Source organism: Saccopteryx bilineata, chromosome 8 (assembly GCF_036850765.1).
Source record: "Saccopteryx bilineata isolate mSacBil1 chromosome 8, mSacBil1_pri_phased_curated, whole genome shotgun sequence".
In the NCBI taxonomy this organism is placed as follows: Eukaryota; Metazoa; Chordata; class Mammalia; order Chiroptera; family Emballonuridae; genus Saccopteryx; species Saccopteryx bilineata.
Genome location: NC_089497.1, coordinates 58,940,359 through 58,959,875, shown reverse-complemented (window position 1 = coordinate 58,959,875; position 19,517 = coordinate 58,940,359). Strand labels below are relative to the sequence as shown.

General features: G+C 46.8%; 1 protein-coding gene across 2 annotated transcripts in view; it reads right to left on the bottom strand.

The window, feature by feature from the left end:
* Window positions 1-3,396: 3,396 nt before the first annotated feature.
* The window catches only part of TMEM44 (transmembrane protein 44), a 29,757-nt gene continuing 13,636 nt past the window's right edge, over window positions 3,397-19,517 (bottom strand). The window contains exons 8-10 of one of the 2 annotated variants that reach the window (XM_066241382.1): window positions 18,740-18,844; window positions 13,020-13,178; window positions 3,397-3,736 (exon numbers count right to left, since the gene is read on the bottom strand). In XM_066241382.1, the coding sequence (XP_066097479.1) occupies window positions 3,734-3,736; window positions 13,020-13,178; window positions 18,740-18,844 (267 nt within the window). In that variant the 3' untranslated portion in view covers window positions 3,397-3,733. Of the gene's footprint in view, window positions 3,737-8,100; window positions 9,469-13,019; window positions 13,179-18,739; window positions 18,845-19,517 lie in introns of those variants that run through there. The other variant, XM_066241381.1, reaches the window with a different exon arrangement.

Sequence of the window (19,517 nt, the reverse complement as noted above, 5' to 3'; positions counted from 1 at the left end):
CATGGACAGTCCTGCCCTTCCTCTAGGCATGTCCCTTGTCCTCTCAGGTAGATGATGAGCTCCTTAAGAGCAGGACACTGGCCTGACCAGGTGGTGGCGCAGTAGATAGAGCGTCGGACTGGGATGCAGAAGGACCCAGGTTCGAGACCCCCCTAGGTCACCAGCTTGAGTGCGGGCTCATCTGGCTTGAGCAAAGAGCTCACCAGCTTGGACCCAAGGTCGCTGGCTCCAGCTGGGGGTTACTCGGTCTGCTGAAGGCCCACGGTCAAGGCACATGTGAGAAAGCAATCAATGAACAACTAAGAAGTCGCAACGCGCAACGAGAAACTGATGATTGATGCTTCTCATCTCTCTCTGTTCCTGTCTGTCTGTCCCTGTCTATCTCTGCCTCTGTAAAAAAAAAAAAAAAAAAAAAAAAAGAGCAGGGCACTGGTCTGTCCTTGCCCACCCTCTGTCCTTGCCCTTCTGAACTCAAGTGTTTTTTCTAAACTTGAATTTAGAAGACTTGTCAAAAACGAACACTTGAAACCTAATTTAGAGTGTCAACAACCGGTGCGTATCTCATGCTCTCAGACAAGTATGGGAAATTCACATTTTCAGGGGTAGGAAAGGTTAAAAAAGAGAGGTGGGCACACAGCACTGGTGAAGCTATTTGAAAAATCTTCCTGTTCCTCTAATATGATAGATGAGAGAGAGAACTTTGCACATGGACCAAGAGAAGGGAATCTTTAGATTCCAGCCACAGCGGCAAGTGGGGAGGTGGGCTCACGTCCTCCTTCTGCCACTAACTTGCTTTTGCTTCTCTGGGCTCAGTTTCTCCGAGTGTAAGTTGGGATTTGGATCAGTAACTAAGTAATACAATCTCTTTTCTTTCTGAGTTTCTATAACTGATGATTCTGATTCATAGGTCACATTTGGCAGCACCAAAAGACCCAGGAAATAACACGCAAAGGCTATGTAGGCTGTTATCAACCCAGGCCAGATGATCTATTTGGGCAAGAAAACAGAGTCAGGCATGGACATGCACTCCAAGAAAAAGGCTCCACCAAATGCTCAGATTTGAGCTGAATTAATTAGTCCAGTTCTTAAAGGTCCAGGATAAGGTCTTCAAGGTTCCCTGAGCCAGATAATGCCCACACCATGCCACTTATAAACCACAAATTATGACTTTGTTTTGGACAGAAAAAAAGAGCCTGACTCGATGAGTGATTTACTGATTTACTGAACCAAGTTCTACTACTTGGTGATTAAAAACATCATATTAAAAAGACCACCTCGTCCCTACTAACCATGCGGGCCGGGCACCACGCTGATTTGGTTGGTGCCGCTCAGCCCCCTTCCCTGTTTGGGGCTGTGCCAGCCACACCCGCTGCTTACTTCCTTCTCACTTACTTGCGGCTTCAGGTTTGGGGGTGGAGGTTATCTCTCAGCAAATTCCTTTCTGACTTTATCAAAGATTTCACATAAAAGAGCTTCTCAGCGCCTCAACCTCTGTGGTCCAGTTGCCTCAAGGTAGAAGTAGGAGCCTGTTCTTTGAGGATAAACAATGTGCTTTTTGATAAATGCTGTTTTCCATCGGAGGCCCACATTCTAGATCACAGTTCTGAGTGTGCTCTGGACTAACCTACCCAGAGGAGCCCACGGTGTTCATTAAAAAGGCTGATGTGGCCCTGGCCAGTTGGCTCAGTGGTAGAGCGTCGGCCTGGCGTGCAGAAGTCCCAGGTTCGATTCCCGGCCAGGGCACACAGGAGAAGCGCCCATCTGCTTCTCCACCCCTCCCCCTCTCCTTCCTCTCTGTCTCTCTCTTCCCCTCCCGCAGCCAAGGCTCCACTGGAGCAAAGATGGCCCGGGCACTGGGGATGGCTCCTTGGCCTCTGCCCCAGGCGCTAGAGTGGCTCTGGTTGCGGCAGAGCGACGCCCCGGAGGGGCAGAGCATCGCCCCCTGGTGGGCAGAGCATTGCCCCCTGGTGGGCGTGCCGGGTGGATCCCCGTCGGGCGCATGTAGGAGTCTGTCTGACTGTCTATCCCCGTTTGCAGCTTCAGAAAAATACAAAAACAAACAAACAAAAAGGCTGATGCTGGTGACCCGCCCTAGACCCTGTTTGTGGGTTGGGTCTGGCCCTGATATTTCAGCACCACTGCTCTGATTCCTGCCACACCTGACCAGTTCAGCTTCCGGCAGACAGAAACTGCCTGCCACTTTGATGAAGTGAATTCTGTAAAGTGGGTTAAACCTTCAAAAACATTTTAAATATCTTTCTTCTGATTCCCAAGAATAATGTGTTTTAAAACTTCATTTTAAGTAATAAGAACATTGCTGGAATCCAGGTGAAAAAGAGAATTTGTGGAGCCCTGGCCAGGTAGCTCAGTTGGTTAAAGTGTTGTTCCAATACACTAAGGTTGTGGGTTCTATTCCCGGTCAGGGCAGAGAAGAATCAACTAAGGCATGCATAAATAAGTAGGACAACAAATCAATGTTTCTCTGTCTCTTTCTCCCTTCCTTTCTCTCTAAAATAAAAAATTTTTAAAGATTTTAAAAAAGAGAGAATTTGAGCAAAAGATGATCTACTGCCTTATCAGAAACAATCCTGGGAGACAGCAGCACAGGCAGTTGTCAGAAAACAGGTGCTCATCTATCACTTGGAGGTGAGGGGGACATAGAGACAGCAGCCAGCCCAAGGTCTCAGAACGACAACGTGGGAGACTATTTATCGCAACTACTACAGCCACTCCCAGCACCATTACCATTAGCAATCTACGGTTACTCTGCTTGTTCATAGACCTCTTTCCCAAACCACATTTCTTCCTCTTCCTATCCGCTGCGTCCCTACAAGATGGTTTGAGCAAAGCAGAAAGAACTCTGAACTGAGAGAACCGGGAAAATCCCGATCCTAAGACTTGCCTCTCATTTTCACATTCTTTTTTTTTTCCCTAAAGGAATTTGGCATGGTCCCAACCATCCAAGGGGGGTGGCTAACAAAAACAGGAACTTAAATCAAGCCACAGGAAGTCCCTCCTGGAATAAAGAGAGCACAAATGTTTATACCTGTTTCGAGTTTAGGGCTTCCTAATACTCGTGCTGAAGAATAAAAAGAGAGAAGAGTGTTGGATGGATTTTGCCACCGTTAAGCACAGAGCAGGACTCAGCACCTACCCCGGCCACTCAGTGAGCCAGAAGCAGGCCCTCTGATGGTCTGAGGGCCGAGAGATAGCTGCCTTCAGCAACAGAAAGGCAGCAGCTACAATTGAGTTGAATGATCAGTAGGATAATTGTGATAATTATGAAGCGCTGCAGGTCCTTGGAAAAATTATAACCTGCACAGATTTTTGAAATGACTATTATTAGAAATTATTATTACCAGGTCTAATAATAATAATAAATCTTCCATTTATTAACCACATGGCAGAAATAAGTCAATTCAAAACCATAAAACTAAGAAAGAGAGATGCAAATAAAATCCCCACCTTGAAAATATGGGGTATTTGCTACCAGCCAAGATTCATTTTTCATCAGCCTTTACTGCACGGTTGGTTCTGCCTCAAGCTTCAAAGATGTCTGAGTCAGGTTCTTGAAGGGCGGCTCCGCCGTCTGTGCTCGTCCTTTGGCGCCACGTGCAGTGCCTGGGAAACGTGTTCTGACACAGCTATGACTCTACATATGTCAGTTCTATTGATCTGTGAATGTCCATTAGGTTGAACAGCTGTCAGTCTGAACAGTCCACAGGATTTGGCATTACTGTCACATTAAAAACAAGCCTCTATCGGTTGGCTCAACGGTAGAGCGTCGGCCTGGCGTGCGGGGGACCCAGGTTCGATTCCCGGCCAGGGCACACAGGAGAAGCACCCATTTGCTTCTCCACCCCCCCCTTCTTCTCTGTCTCTCTCTTCCCCTCTCACAGCCAAGGCTCCATTGGAGCAAAGATGGCCCGGGCGCTGGGGATGGCTCCTTGGCCTCTGCCCCAGGCGCTAGAGTGGCTCTGGTCGTGGCAGAGCGACGCCCCGGAGGGGCAGAGCATCGCCCCCTGGTGGGCAGAGCGTCGCCCCCTGGTGGGCGTGCCGGGTGGATCCCGGTCGGGCGCATGCGGGAGTCTGTCTGACTGTCTCTCCCTGTTTCCAGCTTCAGAAAAATACAAAAACAAAAACAAACAAAAAACAAGTCTCTTTTGTTCAATTCTTTCTTTTACATTCCATGTTAAACAACTTTTTAATTATAGGATTTTCAATCACACACAAAAGAATAATCTCATAAACACTCATGGATACAACCCCTGTTTTATTTGTTCTAGCTCCTCAATTTTCATTGGCTGATGTATTTTAAAGTAAATAATTTCATCTGTAAATAATTCATTATGTATCTCATTGATAAGGACATTCTTTAAAAAAATTCTAAGCACAATGCCATTATTATACCTAACAAAATTAGTAGTAATTCTTTGCCCTGGCCAGGTGGCTGAGTTGATTAGAGTGTCGTACTGAAACACCAAGATGGTAGGTTTGATCCTCGGTTAGGGTACGTACAAGAATGCACGACCAATGAATGCATAAATAAGTGGAACAAAATATGTTTTTTTCTCTCTCTCTCTAAAAAGCAATTAAAAATTAGTAATAATTATATAGCATCCATATTTTAATGACATCCTGATCAGTGGTGATATAAACTAAAAAAAAAGATTAATTGGATGATGCAAGATTTCTAAAAATAATGGCTCCACATACACTGCAAAGGCAGAATGTTGACGATAACATAGGGGTTCCAAACATTAAGCTTTTGGCTCTGGCTGTTTAGCTCAGTTGGTTAGAACATCATCTCTAAAAATCAATCAGTTTAAGAAAAAATTAGGTAACTTTCACAAAAAAAATGCAGTTGTTCATGTAAAACAGAAACGGTAATATGTGGTTACCACTATGAGTAGATAGTTTTGTTAAAAAATCACTAAATGGCCTGCCCAGGTGGTGGCGCAGTGGATAGAGCGTCGGACTGGGATGCAGAGGACTCAGGTTCGAGACGCCGAGTCACCAGCTTGAGTGCGGGCTCATCTGGTTTGAGTAAAAAGCTCACCAGCGCCTGACCTGTGGTGGCGCAGTGGATAATGCATCGACCTGGAAATGCTGAGGTCGCCGGTTCAAAACCCTGGGCTTGCCTGGTCAAGGCACATATGGGAGTTGATGCTTCCAGCTCCTCCCGCCTTCTCTCTCTCTCTCTCCCTCTCTCTCTCCTCTTTAAAAATGAATAAAGAAAAAAAGAAAAAAAAAGATTTAAAAAAAAAAAAAAAGCTCACCAGCTTGGACCCAAGGCCGCTGGCTCAAGCAAGGGGTTACTCAGTCTGCTGAAGGCCCACAGTCAAGGCACATATGAGAAAGCAATCAATGAACAACTAAGGTCTCCCAATGAAAAACTGATAATTGATGCTCCTTATCTCTCTCCGTTCCTGTCTGTCTGTCCCTGTCTATCCCTTTCTCTGACTCTCTCTCTGTCCCTGAAAAAATTTTTTTTTTAAAATTATTAAATGTAATGTGATATACTGAATTGTACCCTGGAACAGAATAAGATTACTAATGGAAAACCAGTGAAATCTTTAAAAAAATCTGTGGTTTAGTTAATAGTAATGCATTGACATTAATTTCTTAGTTTTGACAAATGTAGCATGGTTTTGTAAGTTGTTAACGTTTGAAGAAACTGGGCAAAAGTATACCAGAACTTTGCACTACCTTTGCAATTTTTCTGTAAACCTAAAATTATTCCAAAATAAAAAGGTTTATTTCAAGCTGGACAAACAAATGAAGAAGCTTAAGGGTCCCCCAAAATGGGTTGAAATAAAACCTTGAAACTTTCCAAATCTTCAGAATCACAGACAATCTAAAATTTAAGAAGAGTGCCCTCTAGTGGAGATAGTAGTCAGGGTTTCTTTTTTAAGTTTTTTAAGCCAATGATGATAACGTGCCTGAGTAGAATTAACCTAAATCTTTGTAACTGAGCTCTCTCCCCTCCCCCACAAAAGTAGAAATAAATAACATTTTCATCTTTCCTCTGTTTCAAGAGCAAAATGTATTCATTTTGTATAGAATTGTTTTCAAAACCAAACTAAAGATTGCTCATAGTTTCATCAATAGTCCTCAGAAACACACACACACCGAATAGTGGAAATGGCTGTTCTCTCTTAAAATGTAATGCATATTTCCTCATCTCCTTAAAGAGGAGCACACTTCCATCATGTTTGTGAGTCACAGCATATAGCACTTTAAGTCACCTCATTTCTAAAAGCACACTTTGTCATGCTTCTGAAACCAAGAGGCATCCTGTAGCCCTTGTCAACAGGACATGTGGTAAATAAACTTTTCTTTTGTGCCTGAAGACTTTGAGGTGTGTCTCAGCTACTGAGGAAACAGTTACTTTCCAGGCTTGCACTTTAGACTGTGGGAGCTGGGTGTGCCTCCCAGACCATTTGTACAACTCCTGCGTCTTCCCTTTGGGGAGAAGTGGCTTCCTCAGCACTGGAGAGGTGAGATGTTGCTGCATTTAGGACCGACTAGAAAAGTTTCTTGTTTTTTCTAATTATAAAGTTTTAAGACTGATCAGAGACACACCAGCTACATTTCTCTCTTAATTTTATTAAGCAGATTTCCTTTTGACCTGATACCTTACAGACTTTTAAACGTTCCACCTGTTTCAAAATCTCATCCTTTCTATTTTTGTTTTGTTTCAGCAAGAGAGACAGACAGCAAGGGAGAGGTGAGAAACATCAACTCGTGGCACCTTAGTTGCTCATTGATTGCTTCTCATATGGGCCTTGATGGGGGGCTCCAGCCAAGCCAGCAACCCCGCACTCAAGCTGGTGAGCCAGGGCTCAAGCCAGCAACCTTGGGGTTTCGAACCTGGGTCTTTAGTGTCCCAGGTCGATGCTCTATCCACTGCACCACCAGCTGGTCAGGCTATTTCTTTTTTAATAACCAGCGCAATATTTATAGCTCATTAGTTAAGGCATTCTTGGACACATACTCTGACTCAAGCACCGTGCTTCACCTCCCACTCTTGCCTCCTCTCTAACAGCCCAAACTTCCCAGGCTGCTGTGGGGAAAACCACATACGTGAGATGAGAAAACACATACGTCACAGGCCGTGAAGTGCTGTGTGAAAGGCCTGTCATGAACTGAGTCAGCGAGAGGGAAGTTCTGACCCACAGTGGGGCGGTTTCCTTTAGAAAGATGACATGCAGTTTCACTTCAGGAACGTCTAAAGGTTGAAACACAATGGCCAAGACAGAGAAGCCATGTGTAGTAGAATGGTAGGCAGCAGAGGTTGGGAGCAGTACCTCCAACTCCAGTCAGAAGGAGATACAAATACTCTTTTAGGCCAGCTCCCAGGACCACTAGTGGGACAGGCACTTTTATAGTGTGTGTGTATGTGTGTGTGTATTCCTTAAAAGAATGATTTGGCTTTAAGAATGGCAACTGTCCAAAGGCACTTTTATAGTGTGTGTGTGTGTGTGTGTGTGTGTGTGTGTGTGTGTGTATGTGTATTCCTTAAAAGAATGATTTGGCTTTAAGAATGGCAACTGTCCAAAGGAATCTGTCCTGGTCTGCTGGTGCTGGAAGCAGGGTTTGGAGAGAGAACAAGCAGTCCAGGTTGTCAAGAGCCTTGGGCACAGAATTAGCAAAACACACAGGCCTGGGACTTGACCCCCTTTCAGAGACAGCAATCTGGTGTTTGGCTTAGCTCCCACCCCACCCCCACCGCACCAGCTCCAGTCACAGTCGTTCTCCAGCATGCAGACCTGGTTCCAGCGAGAGCAGCAGCCCCCTTGCAGAATTCCTACGGAGCTTCCTATGCCAGGTCTATGGCATTGCTAGGAAGTGCAGAAGGGAAAAAGAACTAAATGTGCTTTCATCACAAAGCGAGACTTGCCTGACCTGTGGTGGCGCAGTGGATAAAGCGTCAACCTGGAAACACTGAGGCTGCCGGTTCAAAACCCTGGGCTAGCCTGGTCAAGGCGCATATGGGAGTTGATGCTTCCTGCTCCTCCCCCCTTCTCTCTCTCTCTCCTCTCTATAATGAATAAATAAAATCTAAAAAAAAAAAAAAAAACAAAAAACAAAACAAAGCGAGACTTAATTTTTTCTTGCATCCCAGAGACTAAAAAGTGAAATAAAATAAAGCCTTTAAGAGGCAGATGAACACTTTCAATGGCAGGGGAAAGTCAATCCTGCACTCATAAAACAGGTGCTGGCCGGCCCGGAATGTGAGACCGCCGCTCCTGAAAGCCCCGCTCCCCCTGGGCCTCGGCTCCCACCTGTAGACCATGGGTGGGCACGTAACCTTTATTCAACATCTGCTCAGGACACTCTCCGATGGCTGTGCCGGAGCACGGCTGCCGTGTGTTGAAGGAGTGAGCGAGTGAGCAAATGAACAGTGATCCAGTCTCTGTGGAGTGAACCACCTCTTGTGGAGATGTCTGGAAACTTGCACAGCCCAAGCAAATGGCCTGAGGCCCTGACGCTATTCATCTGGACCAACCCCGCCAATGCGCACTTGAGAAAAGCTGAAAATACTTAAGTTCTCCCTCCCGTGAGCTCCCACGGCCTGATCTGTCTGTTCCACCCTTTCTCCTGTTCTGCCATCATTGGAATTACTTGCAAATCCCAATGTTTTATCCTGTTAGATAAGGCAGTCCTGGAGAACCCAGGCAGTACACAGGTGAGTAGACAGAGTCCTAGGGAAAGTCAGTGTTCTCATCTGTAAAATGTGAATGATGGATAATAAACAATAAATCCACATACCTCCTTATGTACAAGTTTCTGCGAAGGCAGTGGAGTAGAGAGATTATAACAGGGGTTTCAGAGCCAGACAGAGCTGGGTTCAAATCCCAGACCTGCCAACTATTATTATTAATTTGGGGGGTAAGTTACTTAAACTCACGGAGTCCCAGTCTCCTCTTTTGGAAAACAAGGATAACAAAGGTACTTGCCTCAAGGCTCTTAAAAGGAGTACACCAAATAGTGTCTGTAAAGTATGAAACAGGAAGTGCCTGGCTCGTGACACACACACAGTCTGTTAGACACGCACAGCGAGTATGTTATTCTTATTAATGGATTTAAAAACAGTGAGCTTGAGTGCACTGGATATGTGTATGGCTGAGGCACTACTGGTTTCTCCACCTCCCCCAGCACTGCGGGAAGTAGGTATTCAAAACAGTCAGTATGTGCCCCAAGGACACGGACAGAAAACCACCATCCAAGAGTTAAGTTACAAAATCATAAAGAACCACAAGAGAGATAAACAAATCATCTTAATGTCACAGCGGGCCCCAGGCTCGGAGGCCTCCACAGCAGAAGCTGGAAAACATGCACAGATGGACCCACGGGGTCAAACGGAAGCAGAAGCCAAGCCGGTTGGCAAGAGGCACAGCCAACGAGAGGCAGTCCAGGGTGCAGAAGCCCACCTCAGCGGGTCACCTTCTCGCTCACACTCAGCTGCAAAGGAACGGGAGCTTTAGGAACGTTTTCCCCGAAGCAGGGGAGGCTGTCCAGCCTGCACAATCCCTCCACCAGGGGCAGTCGCTGCTGGTGGGCTTGTGAGTTCATTTTAATTTTCTTCTTTACATTTTCCAAGTTTTCTACAATAAGTATGTACTTCTTTTAAAAACAGGAAATATAGATTACCAGAGGCCCAAGAGATCACATACCTGACAAAGGCTTCACTATGTCTTGTTCACATAGGAAACTATTTGAATCGGGAGCTTTACAACCAGTGGTGGGAATTCAGCCGGTTCGCACGGTTCGGCAGAACCAATACCTAATTTTTTGTTGAGTTTGGCAAACTGGCTATTAAAATGGCACTTTTAATCACAGTTCTCTTTGAGAGAATGTGGAAATCACGAATTCACATTCCTTACTCTTTTTTAACATTCATCTGCACAACGGTGTATTCTAAGCGCCCGTAGTAATTAATGTTCATTCCATCTGTAGGTGAAAAAAATTGTGAGGATGCCAATCAAGAAGCAATATGGAAATATCTTAAATAAGTTTTATTGTTGTCAGGTATTATTTAATACTTTTTATTAATATTGTAAAGCTCTTTCTTTTGACAATCTAGTTTTGTGTACCTCTTTTATTGTTCTTATTTAAGTATTAAATTCATGGAATAATAAACTACCTTTTGGTATATCGTTTTTTAATACTTAAAACAGTCATTAGGGCAGAGAACCGGTTAAATTATTTGAATCCCACCACTGTTTACAACCCGTTTGACCTGTAAGTGTGTGTGTTTAGTGATGCTCCAAGGTATTTCTTTAAGGACTAAGTAGCAGTGTATGTGTGTTTTAGGGAGTGGAGAGGACTGTGCTGGGTACTATGAGGGCAGCGGCTGGGCACCTGTGCTTCTAAAATATATTCCCTTTAACATGGGTGAAAGCGTTCCTTTCCACTTGCCTAATTTAAGAGTGTGATCTTGTCCCCTTGGAATTTATAGTTTTAAAAAAAAAGGCACACTGAACAACATAGGTATACAGAGGCCCCAAATGGTCCTCAGCTTGGTGCAGAATTCCTCTCTCAAAACCCAGCTCAATGACCAGCTGTGTTCCAGGATCGAGGGACAGAGAAAGATGAGGGCGGCCCAGGCCCAACCCCTAAAAGCTCAGGCCCAGCTGGCAGAGACACAGGCCCTACAGCTCACCAGCTACACGACAAATGGTGGAAATTGTGTGAAAGAGGTATATGTTCTGGGCACCAAGGGAAGGAGCCATTTATCCCTGATGTGTGGGGGCTGTGGGGGGATTGGTTTCACACAGCAGGTGACATGTGGATAGGATTCTGACACATGGAAATTGGGCCAGAAAAAAACCCCAGGTAGCCCTGGCCGGTTGGCTCAGCGGTAGAGCGTCGGCCTGGCGTGCAGGAGTCCTGGGTTCGATTCCGGGCCAGGGCACACAGGAGAGGCGCCCATCTGCTTCTCCACCCCTTCCCCTCTCCTTCCTCTCTATCTCTCTCTTCCCCTCCTGCAGCCAGGGCTCCATTGGAGCGGGGATGGCCCGGGTGCTGAGGATGGCTCCTTGGCCTCTGCCCCAGGCGCTAGAGTGGCTCTGGTCGCGGCAGAGCGATGCCCCAGATGGGCAGAGCATCACCCCCTGGTGGGCGTGCCAGGTGGATCCCAGTCGGGCGCATGTGGGAGTCTGTCTGACTGTCTCTCCTCGTTTCCAGCTTCAGAAAAATACAAAAAAAAAATACAAAAAAACCCAAAAACCCCAGGTAGAAAGGCCCAGAGGCTGGGGATGAGGGAACAGTCCACGGACACAGTGGACATGTAGGGGAGGGCAGGGGAGGGCACAGGCTGGGGCAGGTGTGCAAGGTCTGAAACCTCACACTAAGGAACCTGGACTTTATCCAACAGATCACTGGCTCTCAGTCTTTCAACTTTCAGGGTCCACCATGAGTTCAACAAATTTGGGGGACCTACTTAGGATGGCTAATGGATTATATTGCCAAATAAGGCCATTAAAAACAAAACAAACAAAACTCAACACCAGCTATCACATACTGTTATCATTTCATAAAAGGGCATTTAAAAATTGTTTTATTGGCCTGACCTGTGGTGGCGCAGTGGATAAAGCGTCGACCTGGAAATGCTGAAGTCGCTGGTTCGAAACCCTGGGCTTGCCTGGTCAAGGCACATATGGGAGTTGATGCTTCCAGCTCCTCCCCACGTTCTCTCTCTGTCTCTCTCACCTCTCTCTCTCCCTCTCTCCCTTTCTCTCTCCTCTCTAAAATGAATAAATAAAATTAAAACAAAAAAACAAACAAACAAAAGTTTTATTGATTTTAGAGAGAAAAGGAGAGAGAAACAGAAACATTGACTGTTTCTGTATGTGCCCTGACTGGGATCAAACCGGCAACCTCTGCGTGTCGGGAGGATGTTCTATTCTTTTTTTTTTTTTTTTTTTCTCCATTTTTCTGAAGCTGGAAACAGGGAGAGACAGTCAGACAGACTCCCGCATGCGCCCGACCGGGATCCACCCGGCACGCCCACCAGGGGCGACGCTCTGCCCACCAGGGGGCGATGCTCTGCCCATCCTGGACGTCGCCATGTTGCGACCAGAGCCACTCTAGCGCCTGAGGCAGAGGCCACAGAGCCATCCCCAGCGCCCGGGCCATCTTTGCTCCAATGGAGCCTTGGCTGCGGGAGGGGAAGAGAGAGACAGAGAGGAAAGCACGGCGGAGGGGTGGAGAAGCAAATGGGCACTTCTCCTGTGTGCCCTGGCTGGGAATCGAACCTGGGTCCTCCGTACGCTAGGCCGACGCTCTACCGCTGAGCCAACTGGCCAGGGCCGGATGTTCTATTCTAACCCACTGAACTACCTTCCAGGGCTAACACCAAAACTGTAGGACATAAACCCAGAATGAAGGACAGCTCTCCGCCCTCCTCCCCAAAAAAAGCCAGCTGACACCCTTCTGCTGACAGTACATGTCCACTACAGCATCTTTGTTCTCGTGTTCCAGACACAGGGAAACGTCCTCATGAACAGGGATGGAAGCGACTGCCCTGGGACTGAGTGACAGCCGTTGGTGGTATGTGACATGTTTTGTTCACAGGTCTCAAAAGCAAAATGAGGTTAAGTTTATAAAAGTGCCAGGCTTGAATGACCCCAATGGACCACAGGGTGCAGCTGGTGCTCCTGGGGAGGGGTGGAGAAGAAACTGATCCATGGTCACATGGGTTTGGGAAACACTGAGACCTTTTCAAAGTTTATTTATTCATGCATGCATTTTTGTAAATCAATGTGCAAGTGATTCTTCAAGCCGTTGCAACACTACGCAGTGTTTCCCTGACTGATCTGACCATAGCAACCCCTTCTCAGCACTGCCAGTGTGGGAAACGCCTCAGGCAGGAGTCAGCAGTTGATTCATTAAGAAGCAGGCGTGAGGTTAGCACAGGCATATTGAGAACTGCAGCGCAAGCGCCCAGGAGGCAGCGGCTAGGGTCATGAAGGAGGCCGCCCATGCACCCGCAGGCAGGCAACACCATGTACCTCCAGGTCAGAGTTGATGGAGGGGACTTCGGAGGAGCTGCTGGAAGACACGCGGGCCCGGATGACCTGAACGGGCGGGTATGAGGGGGGCTCCTGTAGAGACGCGTTGACTGTGCTCACCTGTCCATCGCCCGGCAGCCTGGTGGCGCTGCAGCCTGCCTGCAAGGTGTGTGGGAAGGGCGGGCAGGGACACTTGTTTTACGTCTCTATTTCTGAATTATCAAAGCACGCAGGCACGCAGCATTCACATGGTAGGAACGCCCACCTCCACCCTCACCCGCAGCCATCGGGGACTCCCCAGAGGCAGCGCGCTCAAGTTCTTGTGTTTCCTTCCAGATGGTCTAGCTGGCACAGCTGGCACATACGATCATATGCATACTTATATTTCTCCTTCCACAATGGTAGCACGCTCTACATTCTCTTATGCATCTTGCTTTTTTTTCACTTACTATGACTCAGATAGTACTGTACCAGAATGTTCTTTATTTGGGGGGGAGGTACCATTGTTGAGGTGTTCACAATCTACTTAACCAAGTATCCTACTGATGGTCATTTAAGGTATTTCCAATCTCTTGATTTTACAATCAACACTGACAGCAGTAAGTTACACTGTATATCTAAAAATTCAGGGTACTTAAAGGATAAGTTCCTAGAAGTAGAATTGCTGGTTCAGAGGGTATGTGCCTTTGCAATCTGGACAGCTGTTGCCAAAAATGCACTCGAGAGAGGCTTTACCTACCGATTCACACCCACCAGCTGCAGACAGAAAGTTAGAAAGCTATAAGGGAGATTCTTTATTCATCTATCTACCCACCCATCTCTCATCTATCAATATCTTTCTATCACAGGGGGTCCTCAGGTTACAACAGTCTCGACATAAATTTCAAGTTTATGATGTTCACTCCCCAAAAAACTTTAAAAAATTGAGACGTGAGTGTTTCAGTTTACGCTGCTAGCGTCATACTTACGGACTACATGGGTGGACTAGTTTCGTTGCGTGCAGCGGAAGAATACGCAGTCCAGTGTATTTACATCCGTTTCCTTTTTCTGTGGCTTAGTTGTGTTTTTATGTTCTAGATTATGATTTTACAACTGTGTTACGATAGGTGACTTAGGCTCGGGTGTGTTTCGACTTACACCAAAATCCAGGTTACATCGTCATAGGAACGGAACTGTGTCGTAACCCAGGGACCCCCTGTATTCTATCTGTTAATTGTCTATTAATCTACCATCTATCTTTTTATCATTTATCAACTATTGTTTTATTTTCTATCTATTTATCTATGTATCATCTTTTTATCTGTATTCTATCAATCATCTATCACCTATTTTTCTATCTATATTATATCAATCATCTGCCTGTCTCTATCTGTCTATCTATCTATCTATCTATCTACCATCCATCCATCCAGACGCGGATTTACCAGCGGGCGGCCCTGACTGCTGAAGGGCCCCGCAAAACCCCAACTTTACATTTTTTTCTAATGTAAGGGGCCCAATGTTTTCTTCTGTGGACCTTAATCTGCCTCTGTATCTATCTATCTATGTATCTATGTATCTATGTATCTATCATCTATCAGAAGGCAGCTTCTCCTCACAGGGCTCACGTGGGTAGAGAAAGGACTTCCCCAGGTACTCAAAGCTCTGAGGGCTGGGGTTTCAGAGCCCGGCAGGCACTCCATTGACACAGCAGCAGGAACAACCTGGCTTCTGGTCCCGTATCTTTCACCAGTTAACCATGTGACCTTGGCAAGAAATTAATCCTCCCTGAGACTCAGTTTCCTAATCTGTAAAAGTAGGTGGCAATCCCTGCCTTGCCTCCTTTGAAATGGTGTCACAGGGCTCCTAGGTAAATGTCCGGGACACATTAGAAGAACAGCTTTCCGTACTGGACCCCAAATCACGCAGGGCTCCAGCGTGTCTGGAGCGTGACTGGAGCGTGACTGGAGCGTGACCCCAGCATAAGTGTAGTTTCTTGTGTGAGCTGACTGGACAGGCAAAGTCCACAAGGGGGACAGAGGTAGTGTCCCAGCGGCCCCTGGGCAGGGTGTGGGCAGTGGGAAAACTGAAACCTCCCAGCAACAACAACTGATTGTAACAGCCTCCAGGCCTGACCACACCTGAGTCAACAGATAAAATGGAGTTTTCAAATGCTCCAATGCTTTGATCCCATGGCCCACAGCCCTTGGCCCCTCAGTTTAGCTTGAATCAGGCTGCACCTCTTAGAAAATCTCTGCTTCAGATTAGTGTTCGGGAGAGGACCCTGGGAAGATGACTAAGCAGCCTGGGGCTCTCGCTCCCCACTCCGGATGGCTGTTCAAACAGGACATGTATCAGTGCACATGATAGCAGGGGACCTATCTCACCACAACATGGCCCACTGGGATAGTCTCAGGGAAAGAAGAAGAAGAAACCTGCTAACCGAGCTGGTGTGATCGGCGACGCTGAGAGTACATGTCCTCAGAAAAGCACAGGTCCGGTCAGACAGGCTTAGTCAAAAACCTGCATCTGAGATTTTCTAACTATGGGTTTTGGGCAAGGGGCTTACTCCTCTGTTCCTTAATTTAAATAATAATACGGTTATTAATTATTAATACATAATAACCATAGAAATAATAGTACCTATCTCATAGGTTATTATGAAAATTTTGTTAATGGCGTCAGCCATTATGCCAAAGGGCAGCATGTCAAGGGCACAGGCTCAGGCAGAGACAAATCTTAATCCTGGTTCTACCACTGACAAACTGACCTTGAGCAAGTTGCTTAATCTCTCTGTGCCCCATTTTCCTTATAAATAAGGAAAATAAAATAAGGACAATACCTCAGGGCTTGGCTGTGAGGATTAAAAGTTAATCTACGTAAAGCACTTAGACCAGTACTCTAAGCACTGTGACCAGTACACAAAGTGTCATGTGGCTGTGATTATTTACTCAGAGCCTGGCAAGCAGTTAGCCCTCAATAAACAGACCGTCACTGAACGGAGGCCCTAGAGCCCAGTGAGACCCCTTCCTGCCCAGAAGGATGGTGGAGCTCCAGGCTCCGGGCAGGGAGCTGTCTCAAAGACGCCTCTCGCCCTCTGGTGGACACAGAAGGAAGAGGTCTCAGTGGAAGAGAACCAAGAAGGAACACATACTTCTTTCACAGAGTCTGTTCTCCAGCAGGAATCTACTCAAGATTCAGGTACTGAAAGGTATAAAATAAAGGCAGCATTTTTGCACTATTATTTTTCAGAAGTTCCATGATTTAAAAACGTCTTGTGCAAAGCTTTGGCCAGATGCTGCCAGGGTTCCCTGTATTTTCCCCCGGCCTCTTATCACCCACCCAACTTCCGCATGGAGGAAAAATTTAACAGCCGAAGTAGTTTCTTCATTGTGAAAATATCCTCCAAATATCCCTGAACTTCACTTATAGCACACATCGGTTATTTGCACCCACTTTCCAAGCAACAACAAGAGTAAACCGCCTGATCAGGCGGTGGCACATTGGATAGAGCATCAGACTGGGACGTGGAGGACCCAGGTTCGAGACCCCGAAGTCACTAGCTTGAGCGCAGGCTCAGATGGTTTGAGATAAAAGCTCACCAGCTTGGACCCAAGGTCGCTGGCTCGAGCAAGGGTTTACTTGGTCTGCTGAAGGCCCGCAGTCAAGGCACATATGAGAAAGCAATCAATAAACAACTAAAGTGTTGCAACGAAAAACTAATGATTGATGCTTCTCTCTCCGTTCCTGTCTGTCTGTCCCTATCTGACTCTCTCTCTCTGTTAAAAAAAAAAAAAAAAAAAAGAGTAAACCTAAGTCTCAGGCCCAGACTGTTGGTGTGTCCTGTGGGCAGCTCAGTGGGTGCAGCTACCACTGAACTCCGCGCTCCAAACACACCTTCACAGAGAGCCTGCAACGGACAGCCCAGGGTAGGCAAACAGGATAAAAAGAGACAACGTTTATATCCAAGCAGGAAACAGACAACAAATAAAAGCAGAAGATCCTGGGAAGTGTTTTATAGAGCCTTTCAAATGGTAAGAAGATAAAGGAATATGACAGAGATGAAGGCTACCTTTGAATCGGTGGTTGGGGAAGGTCTTTGGAGAAGGTGACATTTTATTCGAAGACAGAAAGACAAGAAAAGGCAGACATCTAAAAAAAAATCAGAAGGAAGAGCAGGCAGGCAGAGGAAAGAGAAATCCTGGCCTCCAGAGGAGGGTGAAGAGGGGAAGGGAAGAGGGAGCAGTCATGGTGGGAGCGCTGGGTGGGCCGGGTCTCAGCCGTCCCTGTGAGGGGCTTAGGTTTCCTTCTTCATGAAACGGGAATCAGAGAGTATGTTAAACAAAGAGGAACGTAATGTAATTTACAGCTATAAGAGACCCTTGCAGATGGAGAGGATGGGACAAAATAGCAGGAAAATAGATTAGGAGATTGCTGGATCTACACTGCTCACAAAAATTAGGGGATGTTTTATCGCTTTATATTCATTTTGAAATATCCCCTAATTTTTGTGAGTGGTATACAGTGTATTTAAAAAGTATTTACAGATTCACAAATGGGTGTGTAGTGAGAGAAAGAGAGGAATTCTGGGTTTGACTAGCTGCATGGACAGTGGTGCCCTTTACTGAGATCAGGAAGCTGGAGAGAGGCCAGGCATGGAAATCCAGAATTCTGTATTGGACACGGTAAGTGTGAGGTGCTATGTGGCGTCTCTGAATAGGCAGCCGGCAGCCAGAACTGGAATGGAGGGAGAAGGAAAGGATGGAGACACACGTGGGCAATCAGCAAGAGCTGGTGTACGAGCCCTGTGACTACAAGAGAACACAGAGGGAAGGGGGCCTGCCGCTTAAAGTCAAGCTCACTGGGGGAGCCAACAAAAGTGACAGCAAAGCCAGGAGTGAGAGCCCCAGAAATCATAAGGAGCTAGTGCCTGAGTTGAATCTCAGCTAGGACAGAAATGACCCTGGGATTTAGCAACTTGAAGGTCACTGGTGACCTCGACAAGAACAGCCTTAGTGGGGTAGTGGGATGTGAAGTGGACTTGTCACTTCTCTCCCTCTTTCCTCTAACCCTCTTTCTGCCGAGGCCCCTGCGTGCAGACCAGAACCCTGGGAGACATCTGGAGCCACTTCTCTCCCTCTTTCCTCTCACCCTCTTTCTCCCAAGGCCCCCTGCGTGCAGACCAGAACCCTGGGAGACATCTGCAGCCCCCAGTCTCCCTCCCTCCACGTCGTCCCTCCCCCACCGCCCTACCTGCCAGTTCTCGCCACTCCATCTCTGCTTCCTCCTCTGCTCCAGCCGTGGGTCAGGCCACACCACCCTTTCCCGGACTGACGACTGCCTCTCACTGACCACCTTCATTCTAGCTAGCCTCCTCTCCTGCGTCTGCCCTCCAGCCATCTGAATGATGGCTCTACGATGCACGTCTCATCCTGAGTCTCTAGTCCTGAAGCCTCCTAGACTCCCATCGCCTCAGGACGAAGGTCAGCTTCTGCAGTGTGCTATCATCCTAGTCTCCTCCCTACCCTGTCATCTCCCAAGCTCCTCCTTATGTCCCCCATGGAGAGTTTCTTCATCTTTTTCTTTTTTCCCCCCTCTTTCTCTTTCTTCTCCCTTCCTCTTTTTCATGCTTCCCTGCCTCATCCTGCCCACTCTGCAGCTAAAGTATTACCTCCTCCAGGAAGCCTTCTATGACTACTTCCCAGCCTCTGGACACCTGGCTGTGGCCCATGGTCACTCACCTGCTGCACTGGCTCAATGGTCAGCTCCATGTAGCGACTAAAGGCTGCCGTCGACCTGAGGGACTTGCAGTGTGGTAATGTAATGAGGGGCATCCAATCTGAATTCTTTCAAGCAGAGGTGAGGAGACAGAAAGGGGAATTCTTAAGTTAGGAGACATTTTCTAAAATCAAGATTCCATTTTCTTCAAACAATAAAAACCCTAAATGCCCCCCCCATTCCTTTATTGTGGCACATCTCACTTTCTGCTACCTATAAAATGTATCTTGTCTTTGAGGTCATAGTAGGTCAGTGGTTCTCAACCTTTGACTAGTGGAATTCCACCTAGGCATCTTAAAACACAAAACAGCTGGAATTTAGCTCCCAGCCCTCCTCCCCGATACTGTACTCTGAATCGGCATGGATGTGACCTGGAGAGCTTCAAGCCCCACATATGATTCTAAAGACTGGCCAAGTTTGGGTACCGCTGTAGTAGGTGCTAAATAAACGCTTCTGTAAAGCAGTGGCTGGCAAACTGCAGTGGGCCTCAGACATGCTCAACGGACTTATTAAAACATCCTTAGTTCAGGGTTTGGTAGAGCAGGGTGGAGCCCCAGAATTTGCATTTCTAACAAGTTCCCAGGCGCTGCTGGCCCAGGGTACTCTGAGAACCGGGCAATCAGGATGCTGAAGGGACTGAAAAGGCTCTACTTCCTGCCCTCAGGCAGCCACGGGGCTCTTCCTGCATATTTTAGCTCCCCTTTAGGATAGAACTTACTAACATTTTCTAGAAGGGAATGA